The sequence below is a fragment of the Coturnix japonica genome, chromosome 1, assembly GCF_001577835.2.
Source record: "Coturnix japonica isolate 7356 chromosome 1, Coturnix japonica 2.1, whole genome shotgun sequence".
In the NCBI taxonomy this organism is placed as follows: Eukaryota; Metazoa; Chordata; class Aves; order Galliformes; family Phasianidae; genus Coturnix; species Coturnix japonica.
The window spans coordinates 168680668-168695834 of record NC_029516.1 but is presented as its reverse complement, the minus strand read 5'-3'; the positions used below and the strand labels follow the sequence as shown (position 1 = coordinate 168695834).

At 38.9% G+C, this 15167-nt stretch overlaps 1 protein-coding gene across 4 annotated transcripts in view; it reads left to right on the top strand.

Moving 5' to 3' along the window:
* The window catches only part of TMEM135 (transmembrane protein 135), a 147786-nt gene that overhangs the window by 78154 nt on the left and 54465 nt on the right, over positions 1–15167 (top strand). For all 4 annotated transcript variants that reach the window (XM_032442230.1, XM_015852397.2, XM_015852396.2 and 1 more), the window contains one exon: positions 14762–14808. In XM_032442230.1, coding sequence (XP_032298121.1) covers positions 14762–14808 — 47 coding nt within the window. The remainder of the gene's footprint in view (positions 1–14761; positions 14809–15167) is intronic.

Sequence of the window (15167 nt, the reverse complement as noted above, 5' to 3'; positions counted from 1 at the left end):
TAATTGCACTTATCTGGAAGTTGTTCATCCTTTGCTATCCTCTAAGCAAATCAGATCTACGAAATGCTCATATTACCTTGAGATCTCAGGTGAGGTGGATTCTGGAGATATTCAGGACTAATTAATTGCTGAATGGTTTATGTTAAAAGAGATGAATTCCCCCCTCTATGGTATTTTATATTATTTTGCATTACATTCTTTTAGTTGGAAACCATTCCCCGTTGACCTGTCGCAACAGACCCTGCTAAAGACTGTCCACTTCTTTATTGTGCTCCCCCTTTAGATACTGGATGGCTGCTCTCAGGTCTTCTCAGACCCATCTCTCTCAGCCTTTCCTCATAGGGGAGGCTTAAATAATAACATTCAGATCTATACACAGGAGTAATAATTAGAAAGAGGATTAGCTGTTAGAAGAGTTTGGGAACTGTCTGTGGTGTAGCGCTAGAGAAACTTGAAATTTCTGGGTACGTTCCTGGAATGTGGTCAGAGGTTTGCAACAACTGCACACTAACCTTGGAGACACTGCGTCAAATGTCAGGAGCTCATTAAATTTAGCTGCATGATTGATTGCATGGGCAGTTACAAATGCAGCTAATCTGCCCATAATCACTTTTTCATGTACTCAGGAGATAATTTTCTGGGGACAATATCGTATTATTGCAAGTGTGTACTGTCAACAGTTATATCAATGGAGTACAGAGCTATTTTAGCAAATCAGCTTGTAATTAATTTCCACAGTAATCGTTCATTTTCCTACATTAGAATAGTTTATTTAAATAAATTGCTCGGGTTTTCTTTTTATCCAGTTTATAGCTTTGTGTTTTTAAGTTGATATGAACTTTGTTTAATGAGCTTGCAGGTCTTTTTGAGCTGTTTTGCATGGAATTGTGATATTCTTTGAACATATTTATAATTTTTTAAAAGTCACAAAACCACTGTGCTTTCCAATACCATGGTACCCTTACAATTACCAAGAAACAGACCAGGAACAGTTGATAGACTGGGAAAATCTTTTAATCCCAACCTTTTCCTGCTGGTACACACTGTTGGGCGCAGCAGCCACTGGGGCTGAGTACTGTGATGGCATCTGAGAGCTGGGATGGGCCTTCTGGTGGCAGCTCATGGAGAGGAGCTGCCCAGAGAGGCTGTGGATCCCCTGTCTATCCCTGGAGGTGTTCAAGGGCAGATTGGATGGGGCCCTGGGCAGCCTGGTCTAGTGTTAAATGTGGAGGTTGGTGGCTCTGCCTGTGGTGGAGGGGTTGGAACTTCATGATCATAGAATCATAGAATGGCCTGGGTTGAAAAGGACTACAGTTGTCATCCAGTTCCAATCCTCTGCTATGTGCAGGGTCTCCAACCACCAGACCAGGCTGCCCAGAGCCACATCCAGCCTGGCCTTGAATGCCTGCAGGGATGGGGCATCCATGACCTCCCTGGGCAACCTGTTCAAGTGTGTCACCACACTCTGTGTGAAAAACTTCCTCCTAATATCTAACCTAAACCTCCCATGTCTCAATTTAAAACCTTTCCCCCTTTTCCTATCACTATCCATCCTCATAAACAGCAGTTGATCCTTGAAGTCCCTTCTAATCTGGGCCATTCTGTGATTCTGTGCTGTGGAGTATCACTCTGAGGCTCAAACTTCTGTTATGTTCTGTACCAACCTTTAAACACTTAAGAGAATTTTTCAACTTAATCACCCAGAACCGTAATCCTACAGTGATATTAATCCCATTTCACTTGCTTTTACTGATTTAGTAGTATTATTTCTGTGCTAAGAAACAACAGTAGCAGAAGGAAGGAAGATTGTTCTCTCTTCTCTGTCACACTCTCTGCGAGTGCCAAGGCTTTTTCCTGAAGCTGTGATATTAAGGGGGTGTCAGAACCTCTACCTTTTGAATGGTACTTGGTAAAGCACACAATGCAGCTTTAAAACTGCTGGGAGAGAGGAGAGTGTAGTACAGTGTAAACAGTTTATCTAACAAGGTTGTAATGGAGTTGTGTAATGGGAGAGAATTGCATGTTCCCTGAGGTCTGAGCCTTTGCTATGTAATCTGTTTTAGAAGGACATCATTAAGTATTTCAGTAAAACACCATTATGTTTCCAACAGTTTCTGTATCAGATTGAGCTTTTCTTTATCAGTCCTAAGGATCTTAAAGCTTAATAAAACCTTACGAAAAGGCACTGTGAATCCATCTCAAATGGCTTAAAATAGTGCATCTCAGCTTGCGATCAGCATCTCCTCCTCCTTCTTACACTCTGTGTGAGATTCAAGGACCAAATGCTAAAGATAGAAGGACCAAATGAGGAGCTCTTCGAAGGACTTGTGAAGTCCTTCCTTCCCCAAAGAGCTTAAGTGCCCATGGCAGCTTAGCAGACTTCACTGAGAAGTAATCCCATTGTAGCACACACTGTTTAGTTCATCATATAGAGTACTCTCTGCTTCCACCCCTTCCCAAACTATTCTGGTTGTATGTCTTTCCCAGTGTGGTTATAATGAAATGTTAGCTGTTAAGAGCCCTTGTTACTCTGAGGAGTTAATTGTGTCTTACGATGACAGCTCGTGTCAGCTGTGCATTACGGAGGTGGCTATCTCAGGAAATGTGAGAGGCATCTCCTTAACCCCCTGTGCTATTCCCCCCTCCTCACGTTCTTGAGAGGCTGTTACGTGCAAGGAAGCATGTGTGGTTTGTGATGCTACTGAATACTCTGCCAAAGCAATAGGTAGCTGCAGAAATACTGATGTTAGATGGTGCCGTATAGGATCAGGCAGTCATTACGGTTGGAAAAGACCACTAAGATACTCTCTTCCAACCATTAACGCATTACCATGCCTGCTAACCCATGTCTCTTGAAGTTGCAAGTATGCAATGGCTTGTGCGTAAAAAGAAATGATAATAAATATTTTTAAATAGTTTAATTTCTGTTAGTAAACACTGAAATACCACCATATGTATTATGCAAGTGTACATACATTAAAAACCCACACATCTGTAGTAGGAATCTCCAGATGCTGCATGGCTTTCAGAAGGGAAGCCCACAGTTTCTGTGAGCTCGGGCACATGCACCAGGAAATTGTTGAGGCTGAAGAATAATTGTTTGTGCTGGGTTATTTTTCAGGCAGATCAGTTCCCTGGGTGTGTTCATCACATAGCTGCACAAACAGCTGTGGAGACACAGCAGAAGAGAGACAGTGGGGCAGGAGTGAGTCCTCAGGTGTGGGGCACTGGGCTTAAGCAGATGCATCTTGAAGGGTGGTCAGTAGTGAGAGGTTAAAGAGTGACAAAAGTTGAGGCAGGAAAAGACCTCTGAAGGTGATCATCTATCTGTTGGCCACAAAGCAAGAAATCTAAATCTAAGCTGTTCTTGAAAGGGTTATCTGACTTGCAGATGTCTGATAATAGAGGTTCTTGAACTCATGGTGTGGTGGATTTTTTAACAGTGAAGTAGAAAACAGAAGTTATAATTATTAATTGTTTACTTAAGGCATTAGAGAGAACCTAAATTTAATTAAGGTCAGATTTTCTTAGATGATTATTTTTCCAAGCAAAACTGATACAGTTTTTTGATGTAGGCTTCTGTCTCTGGCTTTCAGAATGGTTATGGAACAGGGAAACGTAGTACAGATAAAACAAATAATACAGTTCAAATAATACAGAAAAACAAACAAACCAGGAATCAAACCTAAACCTTTGTGTTTTTTCTTCCCTAGTTCAAATGGTATATATTAGCAATGTGAGAATAAACAATACTTTTCCACCATGTATAAGTGTATGTAAATAACGGCATGAATGCTCTGAGAGGATCAGTATTTGAGCAGGCTCTGTTTAGGTGCTGCTGTGCATTTACAGGTATTGATTGGCTGTCGTGTGCTAACTGCAGACATGCTTTTCTCCGTGGAGAAAATGCATGGGATGTTCAGTGCTTGTTGCATACTTTCATTCTGTGTGTGCTCCTAGAGCATATGTGAATGCCAAGAAGTGCAGAGAGCGGAGCTGTTTGGCAGGAGTTGTTTGTAACACAGAGGTGAGTGCAGTCAATCCTTGCACGTATGTGTTGTATGACATGTATGTGTGCATCTGATCATACCTTTTTCTGGTTATCATTAGATGCTATTTTTATGGATGACTGAAAATTTGTACTGAAAATGGAGGTTAAATAGCTCTGTTACAAATGACTGCGGCTGACACTGTGGGGTTATTTTTGAGTTACAGAAAGACATTCCTGAGGAGCGTCCAAAAGTTTAAGTAAGGCTTCTTTCCCATGAGTGTGTGACATTTTGCACAGTAAAGCCATGACTCTCTGGGATTCTTTGACCCTCATGTACTGTGTATATTTTATCCTTATACAATGCAAACAGGCAGGACATAAATGAAAGTTTAGCAAGTGGTAGTGTTTTATAACTAATCTTTGTACAATGGTTGGCAAAAAGTATTTGTTAGGAATACCAGGTTTCCAGTCTGCTTCTGTTTTTTTCCTCCAGTGATATTTTAGGGATAAGGAACTGTCAGTTCCACTTATATGATGATAGCACGTGCTTTCAGCATTGATTTGAGTTAATCTCCCTTTCCATATGCCTATCGTCAAGTTACCCACTTGCTGAAACCATCAGAGGACCTTGCAAGTGACGTGTGCTAAATCAGAGCATGCTACAAGTTCTTGCAATTGTTGAAGAAGTCAATCTAGCTAAAGTATTTCTGCTGTAGTAGTGAGAGAACCTTTCTTTTTACTTCTGTCAGTTATGATAATATTATTTCTATGTCTTTCAATCTGTTCCCTTCCTGTCTCAGTGCTTGTCAAAATTTCATCTTATCCTGGGTTTCTTAATAATTTTTACCAATATGAAAACAGATACAAATATGTAGTAAAAACAATTTGCACCATTATTTCTGGTTGCAACAGCTTTCAAGATGGCACATGGCACAGAATTATGTGGTTGGGAAATTATTCCAGTACATGTGCTTTTCAGCACCAAAAGTATTTGAGCACCTGTAAACTTCCAAAGACAAAAATCTATTTCATGATATTTGGTGCTATCAAACCTTGCAATTCTTCACTGAGCTCTGGAATCAAAAGAGGAAAAACAAAAATCCTCATGATGGAGGTGAAATCTGGAATGATATCTGTAACATGAGCTAAGGACTTATGATGTCAGAAGCCTAATAGGAGACATCTGCACAGACTATTAAGAAAATTTATTATTATTATTATTTTTTTTTTAGTATTTACTACATTTGTAATACTCTTGTAGGGTAAGTAACCAGATCTAAATTTCAGCTAACATGTGGATTTAATGCTTAGAGTCATTAGTGACTTTGTAGTTTTCATTTGCACGATTGTATTTAGAGTATATTTCAAACTCTACATTTCAAACGCATCTTGATTTGAATAACTCAAAGCCACCTGCTCCTCACTTTCATTCCTGAAAGCTGCACAGAGAGGAAGCACAAATTGTGCTGGAGGCTGTGGAGTGTCATGGGCTGTGGTTTTATCACAGCAGTGTTGGTTCAGCACTTTGGTTTAGTAGGGCAAAAATGCAGCGGCCTCTTCCTGACCCTATGTAGTCATCACTGAGCCATAGAATCAGAATGGTTTGGATTTGGACCCTTCCTATACCTCCCTCTAGACCAGGTTGCTCACAGCCCCATTCAGCCTGGCCTTGAATGCTACCAGAGACAGGCCATCCACAACCTCTCTGGGCAGCCTATTTCAGTGTCTCACCACCCTCACAGTAAAGTATTTCTTCCTGATATCTAGCCCAAATCTACACTCTTCCAGTTTAAAACTATTTCTCCTTGTCCCATCAGTACATACCCTTCTAAAAGGTATGTACTTCCGTAGGCAACTTCAGGTACCGGAAGGAACATGGGATGGAGTCTTTGGGATGGAAAAAAGATGGGGTTCAATTTCCTATGTGTCTCTATTCTAGTAGAAGGCATATGGAAGCGATCAGCCAAATAAGGTGCCCCCAAGCACGAGTGATGCCTACAGAAGTTGGCGTTGTTGGAAAGGAATCCGTGGACCAAAACATGTAACCATGTTTAGTACTGTCACAGTGACACAATCCTAGAAATAAGAACTAGGTTTAAGGTGTACATTTTAAATTCAGTGATGTAACATAAAATACTTGAATGTGTTACTAGAATACCTTGACATTGCTTCTTTCTGGGCTCTGTGTGTTAAATACATTTATGTGTTTATATGGATGGATAGATAGATAGATAGATAGATAGATAGATAGATAGATAGATAGATAGATAGATAGATAGATGATAGATAGATAGATAAATAGAAAGAAAAAAAGAAAGAAAAAAAGAAAGAAAGAAAGAAAGAAAGAAAGAAAGAAAGAAAGAAAGAAAGAAAGAAAGAAAGAAAGAAAGAAAGAAAGAAAGAAAGAAAGAAAAGAAAGAAAGAAAGAAAGAAAGAAAGAAAGAAAGAAAGAAAGAAAGAAAGAAAGAAAGAAAGAAAGAAAGAAAGAAAGAAAGAAAGAAAGGAAGAAATTTGGAGAGTTATTTATATTTCTGAGGTAAATGAATGTTTACAACAACAAAAAGCCTTACATGGCTAATGAGAATTTCAGGGCCTCAAATTCAGTTCCATGGGACCATGTCAGTTATTTCAGAAGAATCTGCTCAAATGTGGTGTGTTAAAAAGAGGTTGGAAAAGATTACTCCTTGTAGTTTATATATTTTAAAGCTGTTCCTAGGAAAATATGGGATGAAGTTGAAGTGTGTGTAGAACAAATGCTGAATTGTCTTCTTCTTATCATTTGAAGTTTATTGAGTGTGTGTGAGGGGAGGTTTGAGGTTGTATTCAGAAGCACTGCATGTTATCTAGAGTGTTATTTGACATGAGGCAATTTTGTCTGTTTTTTTCCTCAAGTCAAGGCTACATGTATAAAATACATATGTTAAATGTAACAATTTTCAGCAGTCCTAGTGAAAAACAGCAGACCAGAGTGAGGAGATCACTTCCACATGAAGACAGAAAGCTCTTCCTGCATCACGGATGCTCGTTTTGGCCTCTCCACTCCCCAGATGCCACTTGCAGTGAATCTTGCAGGAATGTAATTCTCTTTAAGGAACATAACTTGGTTGAATTTGATTGAAACCAGGCTAGGAGTTTGAATATTACAGTTATATAGGGATAGGAAATGAAACTAAAAAGCACAGAAATATTCTCTGTAAGTCTGTTAATTGCTAGAGTGAATGCTTATAAATGTTTCCTCAGTCAGACTGGTAATGTGATCAGAAAGAGGAAAATAAATTCAGATTCTGGAATTAAGAAGTGAGGGTCACTCCAGCTAATGGAAGAAAGCTGCCAGGATCAGATTTTGTGTGAAGCAAAGTTTCATCCTTTGGTTTTTGAGGGTATTATTCCCCAAAGAAGTTGAGCATTGGTGCAAGTAAGGTTAAGAACTTGGTTAGGTAACTTGACAGTGATGGAAACAGCACTGGACAAATGCTGTAGTTGTCCAGAACTGATTGTTTGGAGTACAAGAAATTTAGAGCTAAACTTGGTAATCCTTGTGGGTCCCTTCCAACATGGATTGTTCTATGATACTGTTGTTGAAATCACATTGATAAGAAATCAACTGATGCTAAATGAAAAGAAAAATGAGGCAAGAACACTAAATAACTCATGCAAAAGATAATCAAACCAGGACAAAAAGTTATCATTAGCGTACAAGTTAGACTGGAAAACTGAATGAGAATTAGTTAAGCTCAGTGATTTGATAAATTGCACAGTTTATTATAATCACTTATATTTACTCTGTGGTTTTAAATACCCTGAAAATGCTTGAATTTTTGTAAGCTGGGAAAGGTGAAATAGCTGATAAATCCCTATAGAAATAGCAGGATACCGCTATGCTAAAATAACCCAACACGAAACCAACCTTAATTATAGAAATGTCAAAGCATTTCAACATAATTTTTGTTCAGTTCCTTTGAATGGAAACAGAATGATGTAGATCACACAGCCTGTGAAGGTTACTCACTCTTTGGATGTTTCTGGGAGCATTTGTGTCTATAAAAAACAGTAATGAAATCAAGCACTTGCAAGGTCTGGTTATTGTTTGGGATTGCAAATCAGCTTTTGAAACTGGTTGTGCACTAAGTTTTACTCCAACATTTATTTGATTGAATTCCACTTCCTTAGCACTATTCTAAACTACTCATTACTGTCATAATAAGCAAAAACTATATCTAGAATTTTTACATGTTATTGTTCTTAGCAGTTGGGCATTTTTCTCTCATTTGTATTAATTTATCACTGATTTAGAAAACAACACTAGACAGATCCCTCTTTATACTGATTGTGACTGATAACTGAGGGGTTACATTTTAGAAGCTAAGACATGGCACTCAGCTGCCCACAGAGCCCCATGCATGGTTGGTTTTCGATGGGCCAATTGCTTTCAGAAGAGAAATTTCAGGATATAATATTACATTTTTGGACTTTATTCTCTCACACGCATTCTTACACGGCAGTGGCTTTCTGAAAAGAGGATTATGAAAGGCTATTTCTTTGCTCCGTTCCAGCATGCTGCCACTTTGTTTGCTGTGGTTAAGATATTATTTAGAACAGGGAGAGACATGACAAGTGCTTTGTGAGAAAAGAAATGAAGTGTTGCCGGAGTTCCCAACTACATGTGCATATAAGGAATTTTTGAGCTAGGAAGTCCTAGGGTTTAATTTTCTACCATGCTGTTCTGACATTTGCAGGTGCTCCCCATCTAGGCTCAGTGATGGTCTGCATTTTGCAATTGTATCTTTCAATTGTGATCAAGTGTTGGTGCTTTATCTTGCATCTACACAATCTCTTGTTTAATAACGGTTATTACTCTTCCTTTTGATCTTATCTCTTTAAAGATTGCTTAAGGCTTGCTGGCAGAAATGTGTGCTGTTAGTGGAGTAGGTGTAGCAGAATGGGCAAAATGCCCAACACAGATCTGCCAAATTGTTTCATGTGTTTTTGTAAAGCTTGTCAGTTTTGAAGTGGTAGAAATGTTGTATTGCTTCAGAAGTTATCTAATTTAGAGTAGAAAATTAATTATGTGGTTAACAAAGATTATGTCAAAAGATCTTGCCAGTACTTGGAAAGATCACGACATTTTCCCAAATGTCATGGATTTCAAGTATAGAAAATTATTGAATCTTCAGGGCTTGAAAAGACCCCCAGGAGCATTCAGTCCAGCTTTCCACCTACCACCAGTATTTCTCCAGTAAACCACGTCCCTTAGTACAACTTATTGAACACTTCCAGGGATGGTGACTCCACCACCTCCCTGGGCAGCCCATTCATTCTGGGCTCCTGACCACTCTTTCAGAGAAGAAATCTTTCCTAACATCCATCACCTCCTTGCTTCTGCTGGCTGCAGTATTTCTGATACAAGCCAGGATGCCATCGGCTTTCTTGGTCACCTGGACACACTGCTGGCTCATGATCAGCTTGACCAACACCCCCAGGTCTGTTCCTTTCCTACAGTCTTCCAGCCACTCAGCCCCAAACCTGTACCATTGCCTGGCGTTGTTGTGGCCAAAGTGCAGGGCCCTGCACTTGTTCTTGTTGAACATCATCCTATTGGCCTCAGCCCAGCTATGCATCCTGTCCAGACCCCTCTGTAGGGCCTTCCTACCCCCATACAGATTAACACTTCCTCCCAACTTGGTGTCATCTTCAAACTTACTGAGAATGCACTCAATGCCTTCATCATCAATAAGGATATTGAAGAGGACAGGCCCCAGTACCCTAGGGAAAGAAAACACTCCTGACTAGTCGTCAGCAAAGTGTAACTCCATTCACCACCACTCTCTGGGCCCAGCCCTCCGGACAGTTTTTTACCCAGCAGAGTTTACCTGTCCAATTTTCCATGATCTTGGGTATAAGGCCATTGGGGTATAAGGTGTAATCCACCTATTTTCCATTGTTTGAAAATATTTGGGGTCTTTGTAATTATTTTAAAATATTTTTATATAAAATAGTAAATAATTTTATATTAAATATTAAAATATTTAAAATATTTGTTTGTTTTTGGGTCAAATAATATGCATGGGAAAGAAGCAGAATGGCATTTGGGAACAAACAAATCGTTCCTTGTGTCTGAAGTAGAGGCAAAGCTGGAGAATGGGTCAACTAATTACAGGAGTATCTTCCTTAATCCCTGGAAACGTTAATCTTGTGTAATGGAAGATACTGCATCTAATCTACCACTACTCAACTAGGTACTCAGAGGCTGAAAATGTGCTTGTAAGCTCTATCAGCAGAGAAAGAAAGAAGCTTTTCTATGGGTAGATATCAACATGGCTTTTTTAAGGATTAAAGCAATATGTGAAATGACTTCTGGGTCGTGTATTTAAAAGGTAAAAGTCTGAGATCACATTTTCATTGTAAATTTTGGAAGAGGTTGACTCAAGTAACAGTTACTGGAGGGACTTGGCTTTACTGACCTTTAAGCCAAGTATCATTTGAGTTTTAAGTTTTCCATAATATTTACCAATTAATTTGTCCTTACACAGGCTGCTGCTGAGTGTTCTTTCTTTCTGCAGTATGCAGCCTTCAAGAACTGTGAGCAGTAACTTTTTTTGTCCATACCTTTAGCTCTCACATGGATTGCTAAGTGCTTCATCAAGAAGGTGGCGGATTTCACATCTCAGGAATAGCCTTGAAGTCAGGTGTTGATATGCTAGTGTTCCAGACACCCTTGAGGCCTCTGTGAAATGGATTTAACACTATCCAGTGTTGACACTCTAAAATACCAGAGGCAGCTAGTATCCCTAGTGTTTCCCCTTAATACAGATTACATGTATCTTCAGTGCTTTTCCTTTTTAATTACAACGTTTGGGTATTTTAAAGCAAACTTATGTTCTACTGTTCCTCTGACTGTGTGGGACAATCAGCAGCCTCCAATTAGAGAGTGTTGTCAGGAACTTTCCTTGTCTATTAAGGTTTAGTATAACACAGTAATCAGTATAGTACAGTAAAGTGCAATATAATAAACTAAATTACAGCACTCAAATACTCTAACCTGGTGCAGGGAATTTTCCTTGTAACCTCTGTGCGTTTCTCTGAACTTGTTAAAATATTCCGGGCGGATCACTCTCATTAGAAACATTTGGGTTGTCTGCTTGTCGTAGCTGTTTCTGCAGCTGGGAAGTTTCAAGGTCTGTGTGTTGCTAAGCACAATTTGTTGACCTTGTATCATAAATCAAAAAATGATGGATTGGCAAGAAAATCCTAAACTAGACTTCCTGCTCGCTAGCTACTATTTTGAGACTCAGTTCGCTCAGTATTTAGAACTATATTTCTGTAGGCCTCAGCATTTTTTAAAATCATTTTTAGTGTAGTTATTCTTCAGATTTAAAATAGACATTGAATGTTGTAGATACTGAGGATGCAGCCTAGAAGTTATATAGAACATGGAAAAGTTTAGCTGGGAAAGCAGAAGGCTTGTTTTGAAAGCAGCTTAGTTTTGGAATGCGGCAACCATTGGCTTTTTGTATGTTGGTTATATAATAAGCAGACAAGGGCTGGACTTCACATGTAGAGCCATGCGTTTCATGCAGAAGAGGCTGGTCTAGCTGCACATTTTACTGTCATTCAGTGTTGTTACAGTCATTCACTGGGCTGGAAGCAGCTCTTGAGCAATGGTGTCAGATATTCCCACTGCATTGCCAAGAGATGTTTGCTTCTACTGCTTGAAACCTCTCTGATAAGGGAAGGTTCCAGAAGCTCTCAGGTGACTTGTTGCAGTGTACCACTGCCCAGTGAAGGAAGCTCTTCCTAACATCCAACTTATGCTGTCCTTGCTGTAGGTTTATTTCACTTCTCCTCCTTCAGTACCAATGGCCAATGAGATATTTATCAGTATGCGATTATGACTTTGTATATACATAAATAGTTCTATTGTCATCAGTTACCTCTGTGTTTAGTTTCAGCAAATGGTTCTTGATTTTTGTCAACATTTATGCCTTGCATGCCTGTTATTTTCACTGTCTCCTTCTACACTGTTTTTGCCCACGCTTCCTTTTAGTGCCCAAAATTAAATTGCAAGATTTTAATAGCACCAGGTTATTAATGTAATATATTGCTACATCTTACATCCAAGTCCATAATTCTGTTTCATATGGCTTTCTGCAGCATCTGTGGAGTTCATTATACTCTTCTATTGCCTATGAAGTTGTTTCTACTTTTCTATATTTTTTGAGTGTATGTATGTATACTTAATTTTTCCTGCCAAGTATTTTGTATTTATTTTCATTGAATTTCTTCTTGTTGACTTTGGGCAATTCAATCACATTACGTGAAGCCCTAAAGGATTTTGTTAATTTGTAACATAATGACTATTTCATCGTTAGAATCGTTAATGAAAAGGGATGCAAAACCTTTCAGTTGACCTCAGTTAAAATTCCTTTGTTGTTGAATAATGAACTGCTAACTTTGAGTTTTCTTCTGTATTGTATTTGAAGAGCACTGTGCCCAATTTCTTAATGAACATATGCAACTGCCACAAAGGTGAATTCAAGTACAGATAAATTACACTTCCTCCTTTACTTAAAACATCTGTCAAATAAGAAAATTACAATGGTTTTAATATATTGCTTGGCCAAGTTGGCTGTTTTTTATCGTTTTGTCTAGATATTTATAACATTGAAGTTTCACATAATTTATTCTAATATTACTATGAATATTAAATGTTGCCTGGCTGATGACCTAAGGCTGCAATTTTGCCAAGTGTGCAGATGATACAAAACAGAGGAGTGGTCAATGCACCAGGTCAGCCACCTGGTCAGTCTCTTGTGCAGCCATCCAGAGGGACTTGGGTAGGTTGGGGAGGTGGCTGGCAGGAGACCCATGGAGCTCATCTTGGGGGCATCCAGCTGGGAAACATCTCTACAAGAAAGGACCTGGGGGTCGTGGTGGACACCAAGCTGAACATGAGCCAGTAATGCACCCTTTGAGCAAAGGAGATAAGCAGACTCTTGGGCTGCATTAGAAGTGCTGCCATCAGGTTGAAAGAGTTGGCCCGTCCTCTATACACAGCCCTGATGAGACACTTCTGGAGTGCTGTGATCAGTGCTGGGTTCCCCAGTTTGAGAGGGACATGGATGTATGGGAGTGAAGGGCCTTGTCGTGGTTTTATGATTATGAAAGGCTCTGAAGGACTTGGAACATCTCATACGAGAGGCTGTAAAGACTGAGGTTGTTGAGCCTATAGAAAAGAGAGCTCAGAGGGGATATTAGTGTTGTGTACTTGTTCATGTGTAGTCAAACTGTAATCAAAGAACTTTAAGAAGGAAGAAGATAATGAAACTAAAAGAGAATATTTAATAAATTGAGAGCATTTAACATGCAAAGATGCTCTGTTTTCATTTTCCTGGAAACTGGTTCTTTGCCATTCTCACTTATTTCTCAATATCATTGCCAGTGGCTGTCAAAGCCACCACGGCTTTTTGTCCCTTCTGCCTTGCTGCAATGGCATCCAGACAATTGATAGTTGTTGTGAATGGCTAAATATGGTTTGAACTCCAGAGGATTATGATAGATCTTTTTAAGTAAGTCTCAGGTTTAAGAGTGTCTGCATTTGCTGGTAGTTTGAAATATTTCATTGTCCTCACTTCGCCCAAGTGCTTTCATATAGAATGATTTCAGATGTTCGCTTTTGTGATGCAGAATTGTGAAATGTGATAGTACTGGGGAAGGAAAAGGAATAAAACAGTGTTACAATACCTTGTCTGACATAATTTGAAGTCATATATCAGAGGGCACTGAGAATGAAAATAGTCTCATTGTAAGACTTTTTTTTCTCTGAAGCTCACTATTAACTTTGCCTATTCAAGCTTTCCGGTTGTATCTACATACAGTGTCCTAATCCACTCTTCTACATCTGTTTGTAATGCCAATATTCCCCCTTTATTTTTTTTTTTTCCACTTTCATCATCCATATCTTATCTTGCTCAAAACTTTCTGAACCCTTGAAAATAAGTGCAAGTATTTACTAAAATTCTTGTGAGTTGTCTGCAAGTTATTTTCCTCATAACTGCTGGTATGACTGTGGGCCAGTGTACTTGGCACAAAACAGTATTTTCTCACTCCCAAGCTCTATCTGACAAAAACACGGATTAAGGCTGGTTATGAATTTAAAGCATGATATGGTTGTTCCTGACTATGCTGTGTGTACAGGTAGTTCTGCAGTCAAGGCACAAAAGCTTGTTGCTGTGTCGAGGAGAATAACGGTGCTGCCTCAAGGCTTCATCCTCTGTCATCTTCCATTCTCCTGGCACTGATGTCTCTCTCCATTCCTTTGCTTGTGTTTCAGTGATTTCCTTATCTAAATTGGCTGAAAACACCATTTTGACTTTGTTTTTTCCTCCCTGGGTTAAGAATAGAGAAAAATACAGTGCTTAAATTCCCATTCTACATTTTTATTTATTATTATTTATTCTTATCCTATCCTTGTTTTCATTATTAACATTATTTATTTATTTTTCTATTTATTATTTTATTGCTTTGCTGTGTACGCCATCCCACCACCCTATCCTGTATTTCTATTTTTTTCTGGCATTCACAAGACTGACCTGAAGTCCACTATAAACAGGGGAATCCTTTTGGGGGGATTCAGACAAGCTTTCATTTGTGCTGTTGAAGTATATAAATAAAGTGTAACTTTTATAGGAGCAGTTGTAAAATCTTTGCGATCCAGAACTGAAAGGAGAAGCGTGATGGTTGATGCAATAACACTCTTTCTCCTTCTTGTAGGTCCTTTTGTTCTGCATCACATCTGCTCTGTTCATGTTCTTTTTCAGGTATGTTGCTCATATGTCTATGTTTTTAAAGATTAAATAGCTGACTTGATTTTCGGTGTTCTTATGAAAACTTGAGTATATTCCTGACTCAAGACTTCTGAGTTGAATGGAGTGCTTCTATGACATTAAAAGCCGATGGTTGTGAACATAATTGGGCTAAAAATGGACATGCTGAGTTAAATGCTTTAAATCTTCTGGAGATTTAGCTGATTACTTAGGGAGCCTCTTCTTGTTTTGTAATTAACACCCTGGAGATCTAACATTACATAGTATGGAAACTTCTGAGATACTGTTCTATTATAAACTCTCGCTGAGCTTACTGCAGGAAGATAACTTTTTTCTTATGATGAAAATACTGT